We start from the raw sequence: 16,862 nt of genomic DNA, 5'->3' as shown, positions 1-16,862 counted from the left end.
CTAGAGATTACTTAGCTGCCGTTATAAAAGATCAAGACCCAGATGTAATTTTCCTCTCTGAAACTAAGATTAGTGCCGATAGAGCAAAATCTTTATGTCAAAGGTTTTATTATCCTAATAACTGGTTTGTTAGTTCTATTGGTCTATCTGGAGGGTTGATTCTTCTTTGAAAGAATTTTTCCTTGTGACATAGTCTGTAGTGCTGATAATATGGTTCATGTTCTCATCCAATCTAATCCATCAAAGGAGGAATGGCTATTAACCTACATGTCTGGGTCCACTCATATAGATGACAGGAAAATGCAATGGAATTTTATTAAAGATCTTAGTGAAAATGTTTTTCAGCCGTGGATAGTTTTAGGAGATCTCAATATTCACATTCAGAATAAGGGACAAAGTGCTTCTAGCTTGTCCTATGATAATTGGGTTAGATCTGTAATCGATTTTGATGGCCTTATGGATCTCGGATTTATAGGACATAACTATACATGGACTGATATGTTAAACGGTAGAGGATATAAAAGACGTCGACTCGATATGGCTCTCCATAATGGATTATGGATACAATATTATCCAGACTCTAGAGTATTCCATCTACCATTTAGAGCTTCGGATCACTGCCCAATTCTTCTCTCAACGGAATCTAAATGCTCTCGCCCTTCTAAAGCTTGGAAGTTTTATAAATGTTGGCTCAGAGATTCTTCGTGTTCTAATATTATTCAGCATACTTGGAGTGCTTCTATAAACCGTGACAGATTCATTGATAAGTTAAATAACACTAGGAAAGTCTTAGCTAAATGGAACCGAGAGGATTTTGGTCATATTGGTGAACATGTCAGCTATTACAAAAATTTGTTTTCTCATTTACAATCACTACCTTTTAGTGATTCCAACAGTGAGCAAATTCAGATTGTGATACAACAGTTATCTCATTGGGAGAAAATTGAGGCTGAATATTGGAAACAGAAAGCGGGTGATCATTGGATTATGGAGGATGATAATAACACTGCTTACTTTCACTCAAGAGCAAATAGGAAGAGAGCTAAGAATACATAACTGCATTGAGAGATGCTAGTGGTCGAATGTATCATAAAAGGAATGAGTTAGTGAATTTACTAACATCTCATTTTTCCTCTATTGCCACAACCACTAATCCTCAGTTGAATGACTCTCACTTTCATATTGTTGATCAGCTTATTAATGAGGAAGATAATAAAAGACTCATGGAAACACCAACTAAAGAAAAAATATTTGAAATTCTTAAAAGTATGCCTAGCTGGAGTGCTCCGGGCCCAGATGGTTTTCCGGTGGGCTTTTATGTTTCTCAATAGACTGCAGTTGGAGATGATATAACATCCATGGTGCAAACTTTTTTTACCAGAAAATTACCTCCTCAGATGAACCATACAGTCACTTGTCCCATCCCAAAAACCAATCAACCATCAACTCCTAATGATTTTAGGCCCATTGGTCTTTGCAACTGCTCCTATAAGATAATTTCTAAATTAATTGTTGTTAGGATGAAAACTCTGATGAATAGAATTATTTCACCTTCTCAAGTTGCTTATGTTCTGAAAAGGCTTATAAATGATAACATCATTTTAGCACATGAGTTAATTCATTCGATGAAGAAGTCAAAGAAGAAGACACCTCTAGTGGCACTCAAGCTGGATATGTTGAAAGCTTTCAACAGACTAGAGTGGTCCTTCATAGATAAAATGCTACTTCATATATGCTTCTGTGAAGACTGTAGGAATATTATTTGGGAATGCATTTCAACTACCCCAGTTTCGATAAGACTGAATGGCAGTACTTGTCCTTCATATCATCCATCTAGAGGTTTACGACAGGGAGATCCATTATCTCCCTATCTTTTTATTATGTCTATGGAGTATATTTCTAAGTCTCTAGAACATGCGCAACAGAATAAAAAGGTAAAAGGAATAAGTACTTCTCTGAAGTCAGTTCCCATAAATCATCTTTTATTCGCGGATGACTGCCTGCTGTTCTTTCATGCAACTGAGGAAGGCATACAACATATAACTGATCTCCTGCAACACTTTGGTAACATTTCTGGTCAGCTTATTAATTATTTTAAATCTTCGGCCTTCATTTGTGGAGATATTTCACATGAGTTTAAACTATCTATTACTAGAAGGTTGGGGGTTAGAACATTATGCTCATCAGACAAATACTTGGGGTTACCAATTTTACTAGGAAAATCAAAAACTTCTTCCTTTGTCTCTTTGAAAGATTCTTATGTTAATAAGTTTCAGGGATGGAATTCTTCAACCATGAATCAAGCAGCTAGGACAACAATGGTGAAGTCAGTGTTAAATTCCATTCCTTCTCATTACTTGAGTAATTTTCAGCTACCAAAAAATACTTTAAAATAACTGGATGCTCTTCAAAAAAACTTCTGGTGGGGGCATAAAAACAACAAAGGAATTAACTTTGCAGCTTGGGACTCTTTTTTGTGTGCCTAAACAAAATGGAGGTCTCGCATTTAGGAATTTACAAAAATTCAACCTGGCTTTATTAACAAAACTTGCTTGGAGGTTGTGTACTGAAATTGAGCAACATGGGTCCAGAATATGAAGCTCAAATATTCACCTCATTCTGAGTTCTTGCACATCCAACAACCTAATCAAAATTCTTCTTGGATTTGGAAAGGAATATAAAAAGGATTAGTTATAGTTAGGAAATATTATAGATGGGATATCAGATGTGGCACTAAAGCTCTCATTTGGTATGATAAATGGATAATAGGTTCAGATCATCCTCCAAGTCCCAGAGAAGATTTTAGAGAACCGACTAAGTTGGTATATGTCTCAGATCTTTTACTCTACAATCCTAAAAGGTGGAATGAAGAGTTAATTAGGAAGGTTTTCCCAAACCAAACAGTGCAGCAGATCCTTAGTATGTACTTACCTCAACATGGTAATGATAAATTGATTTGGTAGCCAAATAGAACATGTGATTTCTCAGTTAAGTCAGCATACAAGGTTCTCTCAGTTAATACTAATGGTCAATTAAGAGTCCAGAGCCCAGTCTCAAACAACACTTGGAAGAATCTGTGGAAGTCTAGATCCCCACATAAGATTAAATTATTCTTGTGGAAATGTCTACGGAAAATTGTTCCAACAATGGAGAAAATAGGTCACTACAAGAGCAATATAAACACCCTATGTCCTATGTGTGAATCGCAGGAGGAAACATTACAACATCTATTAATTGAATGTGACTATGCGTAAGCAATGTGGTTAGGAATGAATGTTAATGTGCACAGCATAATTAGTCAACAAATTTATGTTTCTACATGGATAGCTAGCTGGTTCTCAGACTCTGTTACTGAGGATGAAAATATACGATGGCAAACTATCTTAATGTGCACAGTCTGGCAGATATGGAAGAATAGGTGCATTAATGTGTTTCATAGAAAGAAAATTAGTCCCTGGTTTGCATGTCATGAAATAAGGAACCATGTTAATCTTTGTCTTAAAGAAGACATTAATTATATAAACAACAAGAATAAAAAGCAGTCACAACAATAGATTCCTCCTTCATCTAATCAACTGAAGATTAATGTAGATGTTTCTTTTGATCTTAACACAAAAGGAGATTGGAATTGGATTAATTATTCGTGACTCTGCAGGAACAGCTAAAGAAATCAGAGGCGGGTACTACCATGGAGGAATAGATCCAGAAAATGCAGAGTGCTTGGCTATGAAACAAGCAATCACGTGGGCCAAAGAACTCAATCTTCAATCTAGCAACTTACTTTTTGAAGCAGACTGTATAAATGTCACCAGTTCTATCAGCAAAGCTAACTCTGCATTCCACTGGACAAATCAGAATCATGTAGATGAAATAAAGCAGATGTTATTGGATTTCTCTTCCTTTAATGTTAATCATGTAAAAAGAACAGCAAATAATGTGGCTCATGTAATAGCTAACAAAGCTAAAGCATGTAAATCTTGTTTTCATTTTGCTAGTAACATTCTCATAGACATAGCTGATCTAGTAAGGGAAGAAAGGAAAATAACTAAGAAATTACGAAGTATGTACTTTGGTATGTTTTAATATATAGTCCTTTGCATCCAAAAAAAAAATCACCCTTGACAATAGCTCCCACTTGGCCTAACCTCCCTCATGCGGTTAGACTGGTCTCCAGAACCTTATGGACGGTGCAGCCCCAATCAACAATACAGTTTTCCTCCAAGCACTCTTGATATAAACACCCACTTATCAGTTAAGGGGTCCAGTCTTCCTTTATATACTCGCTTTCCGCAAGAGAAATTGAAACCCTAGATTGGTTATCTTTTTCCTTCTACAACCACCGCCTCCGCAGCCATGGTAAGTCCTTCAAATCTCATCTCATTCTATTTTATTTAAGTTTTGATCTTAACTCTTACTTGTTTTGATCTCGTAATCGTTCTTCTTATCTTTGTTCTGATGATTAAAGTTATATTTTGAGTAGATCATTACTGAAACCGAGTTGTTTTTTTTTCATTTTCTCAAGTTTTGATTAGATTTATTCAAAACCCAGACTGATTTGGGGTTGTTAGTTGGATTCAAACAAAGGTTTTAGCTCAATTTAGGATTTTATGTTTTGGTTTTGTTCGATTTTAGATTTTGTGTTAGGGTTTAGGTAAAAGAGCCAGTGATGTAAGGATAATATTTGCTACTCTTGATGGGGGTGGAAACCCCTTCTGATGATTATTTATCCACCAAGATCTCTGAGGCTTCATATGTTTCATTTTTTATTTTTTTTGATTTAGTGATTTTTTCCCCTGTTTTGGTTAGAATTGATTTCCAAGTTGATTTGCATTTTGATGCTTTTGTTGTTGTGTTATAGGTTTCGATGGTATGAGATTTAGGGTTGTTTGTGGAATTGTTGTTTGGGGGTTTCAATTTTTGTTGTTGTTGTGTGATGATGTATAGAATTTTGATGTGTTTAAGAAGGCATGATGTGCATTAATAGTTTTTTACTTGTATGGTTTATGTTTCTGTCTAAAAGAGGAGATTAGTGCCTTCAATACCATCGTCCAGTATTCACAGACCATGTTGACCCGTTCCTAAAACATTAACGTCACAGCAACCTATCAACTTCTTCCATTTGTTTTCAGACACCATCACCTTTGAAGGTTCAGTATGGTTTGTGAATACTTGTTGATGGTTATTGGAGGCATGAACAGCATTGATAGTAGTGGTGTTGGTAAAATAGGAATGTCAGGTTTTTGTAGTTTTGGTTGTAGTGTTTCTGGATTTGTACAGTTCTTACTGTTAGTGGCCGACTGTATTCCCTCTTATGTGTGTTTCCCTGATTTGGTTAAAAGAAATTCTAAGATGATTTATTGCATACTGATGCCCTTCAAATGTTTATTGTCCATGCAGACTAAGCGCACAAAGAAGGCCGGAATTGTTGGCAAATACGGTAAGCTGTTGCTATTCGAATGTGTATTAATAATATTGCCTCTTGGCCCTCTTGAATTCAGGAAGTCGTCTTGTTTATGTCTTGTTTAGCTGAGCATAGAGCATTGAACCTTGGTGTTCCTGTGAATAAGGGTCAACTTTTTTCTTTGAACTTTTTTTTTTCTTTTCTTTTCTTTTCTTTTCTGAGAAATTGTCTTGATTTGTTAAGTTCTTTTGCGAGTTTACCTTATATCTAGTGTGAATATGGGTGTTCCGTAGACTGTAGTTGAACTCTTCAGACTGGTAATGCTTGTTGAATATCATAGAACTCTTGAGACTTGTAATGCTTGTAGAATATCATAGAACTCTTGAGACTTTAATGCTTGTAGAATATCATAGAACTTGACCATAAACTTTCTCTTGGAATATATTCAACTTTTCATTACAATCTTTTTACACAAGTACAAGTACAGTATATACTTTAGTATTTTCTTTTGATCAACATGAGTTTGTTTATTTCAGGAACAAGATATGGTGCCAGTCTGCGAAAGCAGATCAAGAAGATGGAAATCAGTCAGCATTCCAAGTATTTCTGTGAATTCTGTGGAAAGGTTTGTTGTTTTTTCTTTCTTACATGGGTTTCAGTGTATCTTTGTTATGTTTTGTTTTTCCTTGTATAATCGAGTTAGTAATCAATTCCGTTCCTTGTGCAGTATGCCGTGAAGAGGAAGGCTGTCGGAATTTGGGGATGCAAAGACTGTGGCAAAGTGAAAGCTGGTGGTGCCTACACATTGAAGTAAGGCTCGCTCTCATGTTCACTTTCCAGTCAATATCCGTATGCTAGATGCAACGTTAAAAGCTAACCTTTTGATTGTTCTTTTATCTGTTGTGTTTCTGTATTTCAGCACCGCTAGTGCAGTCACTGTGAGAAGTACCATCCGAAGGTTGAGGGAGCAGACAGAAAGTTAGAGCTCATCTGTCTTTTGTCGTTAAGCTTCTTTTTGTTCTTGAAGAAGTATAGCTATACAGTACAAGGTTTCTTGTTTTGTTTTTGTTCTTCAACCTGTTATCTTTGTTGAAGTTTGATTTTAGCACGGTTGCCTGCCTATGGTGTCTGAGCTTGATCTAGCTTGTTGGATTAGGAGGCAGTAGGTCATTATTAGAGTGTTATATGACTTGCCAGTCCAGATATTATTCAAAGCTTATTGGATGCAGATTTTGAGTCTTAATAATTTCTGTAAACTAGTAGGTACCTACCTTGATAGTTACTTTGCTATTTGTTCTTGGTTAAAGAAATTTGGTATGGCTTATTCCTTGCTTGGAAAAGTGGCATCAGAACCTTGGGTTGAGTCATCAGGGAGGGAATGTTATGTGTTTGAATATCTTGACATAAAAAGAGACTTTTACTTCTGTAACCAACTACGCTCTTACTTAAGTGGTTGTCACTTGGCAACTAGGCACTCATGCTTGAAAAACGTACAGGAACGCTGCTAAACATATGCATTGTTAAGATGACGATTCAGGCATCTTTGTTACTGGAGGTCTTCGCTTGCAACTCAGTTCATCTTGAAATACTTAAATACTTTGGCTAGTTATTGCACATTAAACCTATGTCTGTAATAGAAACCTACCTATGTTGACCCGCATCTTAGATTTCTTTAGTAAATTGTATGATGACCCTAAGGAGAGATTCCATGATTAATTTTTTAACACCATATGCATGTTAAGAGTGGTATTTTCCGAACACAAGTCCAGGTTACTAGAAAACAAGGGTAACAACTAACAACAGCCATCTAAGTAGAACTAATTCAAGAAAGACACAACAAATCCTGGAATGTCCAAAGCCTGGCGCCTAGTATTTAACGAACTATCGTGTCCAGTCAATTGCTGAAACATGTTAGTTGCAGACCTTACATACACCTTATTTCAACACCAGCTACCTCTAAATAACTGCAAGTACAACACACTTAGCAACGAGTTTACTTACTCTTTCCGACAGATGATGCAGCAGACAAGGAGAAAGCCTATTACTTCTGATAAATTTAATAGCTCTAAAGATTAAGCAATTGAGAAGTTTTCTCGCCATCGACTTGGAGCATACATTCTACTCCTGTAATCTCATTTAATTGATAAAAGAAACACAGTGATAGAATTCCCTTTGATAATGATTTAATACTATGTTCTAGAGTGACCACAACCTCCTCACAACTGGACTACTCCAGATACAACACCAACAATTAGGAGCTTGGATATAAAATTCTGAGTAATAACGTTATTACAGTACTCGGTTATATGATGGGGTCAGGTAACACGTCTAGGTTTGTTGCATCAGTACACGCTGAAATATGAAAAGAAATTAGACATTTGATGACTTCAAAATTGAGCCTCTACAACAAGGGATGTAGTTTAAACTTTCCACCGCACCTTAGTGACACAATAATATTATCTTCCCGCCTCCCATATTCAACGTCCTAATATTTATTCGCAGTCACTGTAGAAGAAGGAAAACTGCACCAAAAGATTGAATTTAGAAGCATGCTATCAAAAGAATCCAACCAAGAAGATCAGTCAAGCCTAGTACATTTAGAGAAGAGGTTAAGATAATCACCAAACCTTGTGTATCAGCATGTCATCCCAATTGGACGAGAAATCATCTTCCTAGAAGAAGTCCCTCACCCACTCAGGCGTCGCATCCAAAGACAGAGATGCCAATCTAGCAAGCAAAACCAAAATTTTAAACACATGGATAACATAACAATGAATTGTTGGACAAACAAAGAAAAAAGTCCTATAAATTTATCAGGTCACGCAATCTTAATCCGAAAGGTTCTAGTTTTGACTCCCTCCATAATTACAAGGCATATATACATACATTGTGTTAATCGAACACTTCAAGCATGTAGCAGGCCAGGTACCATAAGAATTGAATTAAAAGTCAAGTTCATCAATAATAGCAGGTGGACAAGTCTAATGAACTAACCTCAGGATGCTGATGCCAAGCTTGATAGAGCATTGTTGTGGTGCACCTATCCAATATTTATGTTCACACACAACCTCCGTCTCTTCCCCCCGCAAGTTGGCATAATTGTTCTACATCTTCACTCGTAGACAGCAATTGATTTTTCAGGCTTCAGAGAACTATTACTGCACGGCCGAATGCAAAAGCAAATTAATCCCATAAGTTTATTTATTACTAGTAATTTTAAGATGCAGCACACCAACATTATCCAAACATACCATCGAGATGAACTGAACAAAATCCAAACAGGTAACATTGTCCACGAGACACTAGATATCTTTCCAACAGCTCTCCTTAATTTATCATAGGAATATGAGGGCAAGACCTGCAAAAACAAAAAAGATAATCCGAAGATGAAATTAGAAAGAAAGCAATGCAGAATATGGTTAGCAAAGAGTTAATTACAGCTGATTACCTTTTTATTTAAAACAAAATACAGAGGCAGATAACTAGTTACATGCATGACTCTAAACTGCAACCAGTATTAGAGAGAGGCTCAGGTTTATCTTGGGTCGGACAGGGAAAGGCATCTATCTCCTGCATAGCGGCAGAAACGGTGGCCTAAATGAAAGAAAAATGGGGAAACAAAATTCTTCCATAAGGCCGTCCCGAGTTACCCTGCCATGGCTGATGAAGAGAGATTTTACCTATGCCTGGACCCAAGCTAGTAATGATCATCACTGCCTCAAGACTTACCATTGTCTTTCTTGCAATTGTTTATCCATAACCATAAGATGATAACTACTAAATGTCTTTGTAAAGGCAAAAATGTACTCATCAAGAACAAGAATGATAGACATGTATACATTGAGATAAAGTTAAGAATGTATACCTTTTGATTTGAAATGTAACTTGTTTTCTTCCTTTGCAAACATTTGCAGACCAAGATTTAATTATGAAAGAAAGAATAAAACTAAATATGCTACCAGAGTACCAGCAGTCTAGTGAGCAACATAAGTCATATAACAAAAGCTAAACATGGCTATTTTCAGTGAAACTTTACCCAAGCAACAGGCTGATCAAAGGCCAAGCAGGCAAGCATTCTATTTCTGCCTTAAAAGACTCTCCCCACTGAATATGTCCCTGGAATAAGTAATAAGTTTTGCAACAAAAAAACAAGCAAGATACTCCGGTCCTCGAGTAAGAATGAAAGAGAAGAGAGGGGGAGAGAGAGAAGCTCACCTGTTTGTCTTCCAAAAGTTGCAGTTGAACGTGTATCTATCCCAAAGCTGCTTTGGTGAGCAAGACGTATTATATTTAGCACACATTTATGCCTTCACACCTCTCAGTAAACAGAACTGAGTGGTGCTACTCCCCAAAGTTCATGGAACTAAGTGGGGGCCTGCCTTCACACCTGAGTGGTGCTACTCCCCAAAGTTCATGGAACTAAGTGGCGGCCTGCCCTTGCATTTACCGTCCCACTCAGTTAACGAAACTGAGCAGCGGCCTGCCTTTGCACCTCTCAGTTAACGAAACTGAGCTGTGCACCTCTCAGTTAACAAAACTGAGTGGTGGCCTGCTTGTGCTTTAGCAGAATTGAATACAGGAAACTGCCAGGGAAACATAAGCAAAGTTTAATACATAAAGGATAACAGACAGTAAAGATTGTTTGATATACTAGTACAAGATGCATGTTAATGAACTGATTTATCATTGATTATTCCTATTTCATATGCTCATTAATGAAAAGATGTAATATCCAAATGATGTGGTAAACAAAGCATGGATTTACAACTAAGAAAAACTCTAACCCATGCTATTAAACTAGAAAGAAACGTGAATATGTAATCAGTGAAGCATGACAAAGACACAACACAGCCTAACCACTAAACAAGTAGAGACAAACAAAGAGCCATAAGTAACAAGTACAAAATCATAGAAAAATCGATATATAAGATAACATGACACAAAAGTCATTTTAACAAATAAATTACTTTGGGGTTCATGTGTACAATTAGACTTAACAATATCTAAAAAATAAGAACAAATCAAGCAAAAGGAATTCAAAATAGGAAAAAGTTGTACATAACATTTGATAATCAACTGATTTTATCATTTATTTGTATTCCTTATATATACTCCAAAAGAAAAAGAGGAAACCAGATCTAAAGATAAGAGGTACAGAACATCATAGTCTCCCTAATAAAAACTCCGAAACCCATGCTTTTCAAACATAGATGAGCAAAACATGACATGAGAAGAAGTAGCAAAACCAACATGTTGAAACTAGAGTATAATCATCATAACCTAGAAGAAGTAGCAAAATTACACACAAATCGAGATTTGAAGGAGAAAAAAGAAGAAGAAATAAAGAAAAAAAAAGTGTAAGGTTTTAGCAGTATTCACCAAAATCAATCCAAAGTAGCTAGAGCCTAGGGTTTGCTGTATCATGACTTCCTTTCCAGCAGCAGCAGCAACCCTGAAATGTAAAACACCAGTAAAATGAGAATAATCAGATCTGAGATTAGATTAGATGGAAAAGAGAAAGAACATAAGAAGATGATTGAAGTATTTAGTCACCTCAAAATCCAAACTAGAGTCTTCTCTAGCCGCATCTATTCTATCTTTAATTCTCTCCTGTAAAAACAACAGGAAGAAAAATCAGTGAAGAGAGAGGAAGAAGAAGACATATGAAAAATGAGGAAGAATAGAAAATCGAAATTTAAAAGAGTGGTCTTGTAGAGAGAGAAGCAATGACAAGACCATTCAAAATTCAAAATTCAAAAAAAAATGTTAACCCGTGACTCTGTATTTTCGCTGCTAGTACGAATTTTGGACTTCACGCTTTTTACAATTTTAATTTCCCGCCAATTTTACAATTTGAAATGGTGGTGAACACGTCACACGTGTTATCTGTTTATTGGGTTTGTTTTTGGTGATGCGGGTTCCGATGTATTTCTACCCACACATTTTTGACGACCAATGGATTCTACCACCGACATTTTTGACGGTCCATTGGTTTGACTTTCGAACCTTGTGTGCATTGCTCTTAAAGTTGCTTGTTATGGCTGGCCCGGAGAATAAGAGCCTGTTTGATATAATTTTTAAACCTATCTTAATTGGGTGCCATAACTTCCAATTGGGGGACATGCGTTACAGGACAAAAAAGGTCACCCAATCCTAATTTGCGTCATTCCTTAAAAAATATTTTCTAAATGGTAACACTGACCTTATATGATTAGTATTAGGAATTAATTAGTTTGATTAGTGTGGTAAGTGTATTTAGATTAAAATCTGATTTTACGAAAAAAATTATGAAAAATGTGTTTTATGTGTTTTATGTGTTGAGAAGAAGAGGAAGAGTTTTGAGAGGAAAATCTGGGGTTTTTACAAATGGGTGATTCAAGTGGAGGGAATGAGATTGGTGAAGCTTCAAATAACAACAATGATTGTGTTGATGATAAGATTGTCTCAACTAATGATATGGGTTGGATGTTTGATGAGGAGATGTTGATAGAGGAAGGCATGAACAATGGTTGGAATGAAGATCCCATTGCTCAAGATGAAGGAACCAACACTAGTGGAAAATGGGGTTTCTAGGACCCACATCAGAGACCCTCATTGACTGTAGCGGATACGTGGACCAAAGATAACGGTCTCTGATTCGGTAAAAACACGGAAAAATTCCGAGAGCCTAGTTAACTGTCTCTGAACTAGAAAATTTATTTACTATTTTTCCATCAAGGAGCTACCGATTCAACGACCCTCGACCTCCGATTCAGATCTGGTAGTTTCAATTTGCACGGTCAAGATTCAACTTTGGTATTAACGAGCCTATATATATCTCGATATCTTTCTCTCACTTCACTTCGCCCAAACCTTATCCGCAGCAGAACACCTTTTCCTTCAACACTAACACCACGAACCAGAGTCCACCATGAATTTTTTCGCTTGAAAGCGCAACAGAAACCTAATGGAAACTCGATAAAGCTTCACATCTCTTAATTTTGCGCAGGGTTTAATTTTTCAAACAACATCAGGTAAAGTTAGGGTTTGAATTCAAATTCTCTTATTTTCTTTTCTTATAACTTTATTTTTTGATCTGGTTGATTCTCCTTATTGGGTTTTAACCATTTTTCGATTAATGGTTAATTTCAGGTTGATTTCTCAATTTGGTGCGGTTATTAGGGTTCATCAGGTACAGTAATTGAGTTTTTAAAAAAATTTCTTTTCTTTTTGTTGATTTGGTTGATTCTCTTTATTGGGTTTTAACCATGTTTCGATTATTAGTTGATTTCATGTTGATTTCAGGTTGATTTCTCAATTTGGCGCGGTTATTAGGGTTTGATTTTACAAACTTCATCAGGTACAGAATTTAGGTTTTTCTTTCAACTTGATTTTATATTAGGGTCTAGGTAATGGGTGGATATGTTTAATTGTAACTGATTTTGATGTGAAAGTTTTATCTGATTTTGGGGTTTGTTTAGATTCAGTTGTTAATTGATTTAGTTGCTTACTGATTTTGTCTCATTTGATATGGAAGGATCCTCTGGTACGTAGATACTTGGAATGGTAGATAATATATTCTGGTTTTTACTTAACATAGGAAACTACTTTCGTAATTGAGTAGCATATTCTTATTGAAGGAAAAATGAGATTTATGAAGTCTATATATCTACAGACTACCACCTTTATTGTTGTCACTTGTGAGTACTGATGATATCCTTTGTTATAATATAAGTAATTGATTAGTTCATATACATCATATCAGTCCCACCTTTTTTCTTGGTTAGCAGGTCATACCTTTTCTATCCGTCATATTAAAATTTTCTTGTGGTTGACTCGAGATGTATATATGCTTAGGTGTTTTTGCAGTCTTTTGCTTGTGAAAGTGATGTTAAGACTCTGAGAAAAAACTGATAGGAACTGTGTTAGGTATCAGATATTTGGATGGGTTTGTAATTTTTGTGTGAATTTGTCATCTTTTAGTTCAAGTTATAGATGGTTTTCATTGTATATACCATAAATATTGTGTATCTAACATGGTTCGCTAATTTCTGCTTATGATTTTATTACTTAAGATGCTCAATTTGTTATCTGTATAGGCTAGAAACCGTGTAGACAGTATGACTAGTTGTTACATTTTTGTATCAAATTTTTTATTCTCGGTATTGACTCTAATAAATTTAGAATTATGTTAAATCCTTAAGCAAGGTTGACCGAATCGATTCCTCTGTAGGAAGATGAAAGTGTTTTTAAATTATTGAGCAGTGGTTGTAAAGTGCATCTTACTGGTTACCATGATGGAAACAGTAATGGTGGAGATCAAGGTGAATCCTATTTTTCTTTTCTTTTGTCTTTAGCTTATGTCTTGTATCAATCATGAGTATTTAGGGCTTGTTCTTAGATGTTTTCCACTTTTACATATGGATAGGCATGTTGGTTTAGGATAAGAAGAATCGTCATGGTTAATGTTATATTCTGGTTGCAGAGCGATGTAGCAGCATCTGAAGCAAACAAGGAAAGAGATGATCCCAAAATAAGGAGGAGAAGGAAGTCGAGGCCAAGAAATGCGATGACGAAAAGGTAACTGGTTCACCACATTTTTATGTTTTAATTTTTCTCCTTAGAATTTAATCTTTGCTGGTCATTTTTGATCATCAATCTATATCAATTAGAACTCATTTTGAAATCTTTGCTGGTTGTTTTGCTTTAATCCAGGATGATGCGGCTTGACTTCTTTAGAAGTAGCCTAAACTCACTCTTACAAGGCCCATGAGACCTGACTTTGAAACAGCTAACCGCGTTCACTCTTACAACGTGAAAAGCGCAGCCGAGCTTGAGGAGTTAGAAAAGATTCCAAAATTCAAGGCTAGGCCACTGAATAAAAAGGTCGATCAGTTTAGATTTCTTAGTTTTTGGACAAGTACCATGGATACCGCCTATACCTGCAATAACGATTAATGGTAGAGGTGAATAGCTTGTCCTTGACTGGTCTGCAAGTTTCGCGTATTGTGTGTATTCTTGTTACTTTTGCTAATACTAGATAGTTTCTGTTGCAGGAAAATCATAATAGGAGAAGACACTTGGACATTGTGGAGCGACAAGTGACAACAGTCTTCTGGGTACTCTTATGTGCATGTTTGATTGAACTACCTTTAATGTTGACGATAAGCGGCTGATCCCCAACAAAAGAGCAGAGATTAAACTACATCGAGGTAATTTAATATTCTGAGTTCCCTGTGTTGCTTTTATGCTATATCAGTAAGGTGCAATTGCTTAACCCTGGATTTACAAATCTTGATGATATTTTGTGATGTTGCTGATGAGTATTTGTTGGTGCAGAGATTTTTACACAGTATTATGGAAACTCAAGGAGTCCTGATTGTAGCTGAAAGCTTGCAGATCATACTGGGATTTAGTCAAGTATGGGGGCTTTCTTCGCTGCACACATTAAATTCGTTTCTAAAGATTGTGCTGGTATATAATCTAATTGCAGCTTACTTACTTAGTTCTTCGTGATTGAATCACAGGTTCTTCATCCCTCTCAGTATAGCACATGTAGTTAGATTGGTTGCAATAATGATTATTGGTAGAGGTGAATATCTTGTCCTTGTCTTGTAGCGTTTAACATTTGGTAAGTCTTGGGCGTGCAACATTTGGTAAATTACATGTCTGCTTGGATCAGTTTCTCTCAGTTCCCTGTTTTCGGTTCTGTCATGTTTTAGAGTCCTACAGTAAAATAAGGTTTTGTTCTTCATCAGTATTTGATGTTTTATCTCTGCATCTATGGTATTATTAATTTCATGTTGAATAAGCACTAAGATAATCCTTCCCTTAAACAGGTTGCATTCATCAGAAGTTCTGCAACTGGTTCTAAGGTGATGGCCTTTGCATCTCAATTGGTTAAGTTATGTTATAGCTTTACCTTGGAATTATGTTAAGTTTTTTTATATTTTTTGAGCCTTCTCATTTGGTATGTGACTGTGTAGCATCCTGTCTCTATGGAACTTGGTGGTAAAATTCCAATTGTAGGTTTTTGAAGTTACAGATCTTGATAAAGGTTAGTTTCAATGGCCTAGAAGCCTTTTTCGTATCGAATTTCTCTTACTGTAAAGAAGTATACACAGTAATTTCATTGTGTATCTTAACTTTCAATAAATCCTTTGTCAATTCTTAATTGTTCCATCCAAACCTTGAAAGTATCGGTACTTATAGGTATGGGCGTTCATAAATTTGTGTTGTGTTTGTAACAGCTGCCGAGATGACTATTTTTGGTTGCTTTTGGACAAATAGCCAAATCTATAGTGCAACACCTCCCCTTCTACTGCATGTAAGTTTCAGAAATGGACGCATTTGTTTCTCCTTGACATTTATCTCTTGTGCGAAATTTGGATTTATTTTCCCTGGAACCATCTACATTTAGTTTGTCTTGCCAATCAATCCAAAAATAGCAATAACTGACCCATCTCTTTATGCATCACTAATGAAGTTTCTGTGCTTAGGGCCTGCAGTGGTGTACTAAGATTCGTCATGGAAAGTGGTAACAAGGGTTGTTAGGTTGTTTGCTTAACTATAGAGTAAGTTGTTCATCTTTGCAGCTTGTAATATTCATGACTGTTACGTATCCTTAACAGATTCTGAATTGTTGTGTTTTGATATGTAGGTTCTCTTGATATCTTGGTTACTTTGGAGCGTACACCTTAGTGAGAGGCATGATAGTCTCAAAGCATTTTTTATATGTTTCTTTTGGTTTGGCATCAGCTCTACAGTTTTAACATTTCAATTCTTGCCTGTCACACGTTGTCGGAACATCGTCTATTGGTTTATCAATTAGTTTAGCATGTTGTTGTTTGAACTTACTAGCTAGCTTGGACATATTGTTCTGAACTCAAAATTTCCTCCTTTTTTGTGTAATTTTAAACCCAATGGATAAAATGAATGAATGTTAAAATTTTCAGTTTGATTATAAATTTCAGTCAAATTTGAAGTTGTATTTGAATTTCAGTTAATTTGAAGTTGCATTTGAATTTCAGTTTGACTTTAATTTGACTTGACTTTAGTTTGACTTCAATGTCAGTCAGATAAATTCAGATTCAGGCATTTCAGCTGATCTGAATCTGTATTTTTTTTATATTATAATTCAAATCTATGACCCACGCGCACGGGGTCAACATCTAGTTACCGTAAGAAACGGTCTCTGTTCAGAGACCCACGCGTAAGGGATCGTGCAATTAAAAAACGCTTTATCAACGACCCATTCAGAGAACCCTAGAACAGGTCGTTTAACTCTTATATATGACCTATTCTGAGGGTCGCGGAATGTCTGTTTTCCACTAGTGCAACATTCAAAATGAGGAACCCCAAGGCCAAAACAATCAGGTAAACTTCCTATACTCTTCAAATTATCGGAATGGTGCTCCAAGTGGTCGAATCATCCACACTATGGAACAACTCAGAGAAAGGGTCGTCATAGTCGGGGGGTGTA

The 16,862-nt window shown here is 36.1% G+C and overlaps 2 protein-coding genes, 2 long non-coding RNA genes and 1 other non-coding gene across 14 annotated transcripts; 4 read left to right on the top strand and 1 right to left on the bottom strand.

Moving 5' to 3' along the window:
* Positions 1–210: 210 nt before the first annotated feature.
* On the top strand, positions 211–1,056 carry LOC113325068. Its single transcript, XM_026573305.1, has one exon. The coding sequence runs from the start codon at positions 211–213 to the stop codon at positions 1,054–1,056; it is 846 nt and encodes a 281-aa protein (XP_026429090.1).
* Positions 1,057–4,259: 3,203 nt separating this feature from the next.
* Positions 4,260–6,741, top strand: LOC113320445 (60S ribosomal protein L37a). Of its 2 annotated transcripts, XM_026568358.1 has the most exons (5): positions 4,260–4,356; positions 5,398–5,437; positions 5,938–6,026; positions 6,129–6,211; positions 6,321–6,741. In XM_026568358.1, the coding sequence occupies exons 1-5, from the start codon at positions 4,354–4,356 to the stop codon at positions 6,382–6,384; spliced, it is 279 nt and encodes a 92-aa protein (XP_026424143.1). In that variant the 5' UTR covers positions 4,260–4,353; the 3' UTR covers positions 6,385–6,741. The 2 variants fall into 2 exon arrangements, with proteins under 2 accessions (XP_026424143.1, XP_026424142.1); XM_026568357.1 differs by lacking the exon at positions 4,260–4,356 and having other exon boundaries at positions 5,392–5,437.
* On the top strand, positions 4,659–4,747 carry LOC113325665. Its single transcript, XR_003348117.1, has one exon. It is a non-coding gene; the product is annotated as a small nucleolar RNA SNORD24 (small nucleolar RNA).
* A 779-nt stretch (positions 6,742–7,520) lies between the features above and the next one.
* LOC113320447 lies at positions 7,521–11,080 on the bottom strand. Of its 4 annotated transcripts, none has more exons than XR_003346110.1 (7): positions 10,955–11,080; positions 10,781–10,853; positions 8,850–9,984; positions 8,653–8,759; positions 8,396–8,559; positions 8,029–8,128; positions 7,521–7,923 (listed from the first exon to the last, which is right to left on the bottom strand). It is a non-coding gene; the product is annotated as an uncharacterized LOC113320447 (long non-coding RNA). The 4 variants fall into 4 exon arrangements; XR_003346111.1 differs by having other exon boundaries at positions 9,438–9,984; XR_003346109.1 differs by having other exon boundaries at positions 8,653–9,517; positions 9,617–9,984.
* A 1,220-nt stretch (positions 11,081–12,300) lies between these two features.
* Positions 12,301–16,218, top strand: LOC113320446. Of its 6 annotated transcripts, none has more exons than XR_003346103.1 (8): positions 12,301–12,414; positions 12,533–12,572; positions 12,686–12,740; positions 14,908–14,972; positions 15,220–15,437; positions 15,631–15,707; positions 15,880–15,934; positions 16,041–16,218. It is a non-coding gene; the product is annotated as an uncharacterized LOC113320446 (long non-coding RNA). The 6 variants fall into 6 exon arrangements; XR_003346102.1 differs by having other exon boundaries at positions 15,880–15,954; XR_003346105.1 differs by having other exon boundaries at positions 15,867–15,954.
* Positions 16,219–16,862: the final 644 nt, after the last annotated feature.

Source organism: Papaver somniferum, chromosome 11, assembly GCF_003573695.1.
Source record: "Papaver somniferum cultivar HN1 chromosome 11, ASM357369v1, whole genome shotgun sequence".
Classification (NCBI taxonomy): Eukaryota; Viridiplantae; Streptophyta; class Magnoliopsida; order Ranunculales; family Papaveraceae; genus Papaver; species Papaver somniferum.
Note: the sequence above shows the minus strand (reverse complement) of the source record. Positions and strands in the feature narration are given on the sequence as shown.

Coding starts and splice junctions, on each gene's coding strand:
- LOC113325068 (XM_026573305.1), top strand. CDS start 211: ATGGTTCATGTTCTCATCCAATCTAATCCATCAAAGGAGGAATGGCTA.
- LOC113320445 (XM_026568357.1), top strand. CDS start 5,392: ATGCAGACTAAGCGCACAAAGAAGGCCGGAATTGTTGGCAAATACG. Junction 5,438..5,937: donor CGGAATTGTTGGCAAATACG/GTAAGCTGTTGC, acceptor TGTTTATTTCAG/GAACAAGATATGGTGCCAGT. Junction 6,212..6,320: donor GGTGGTGCCTACACATTGAA/GTAAGGCTCGCT, acceptor TCTGTATTTCAG/CACCGCTAGTGCAGTCACTG.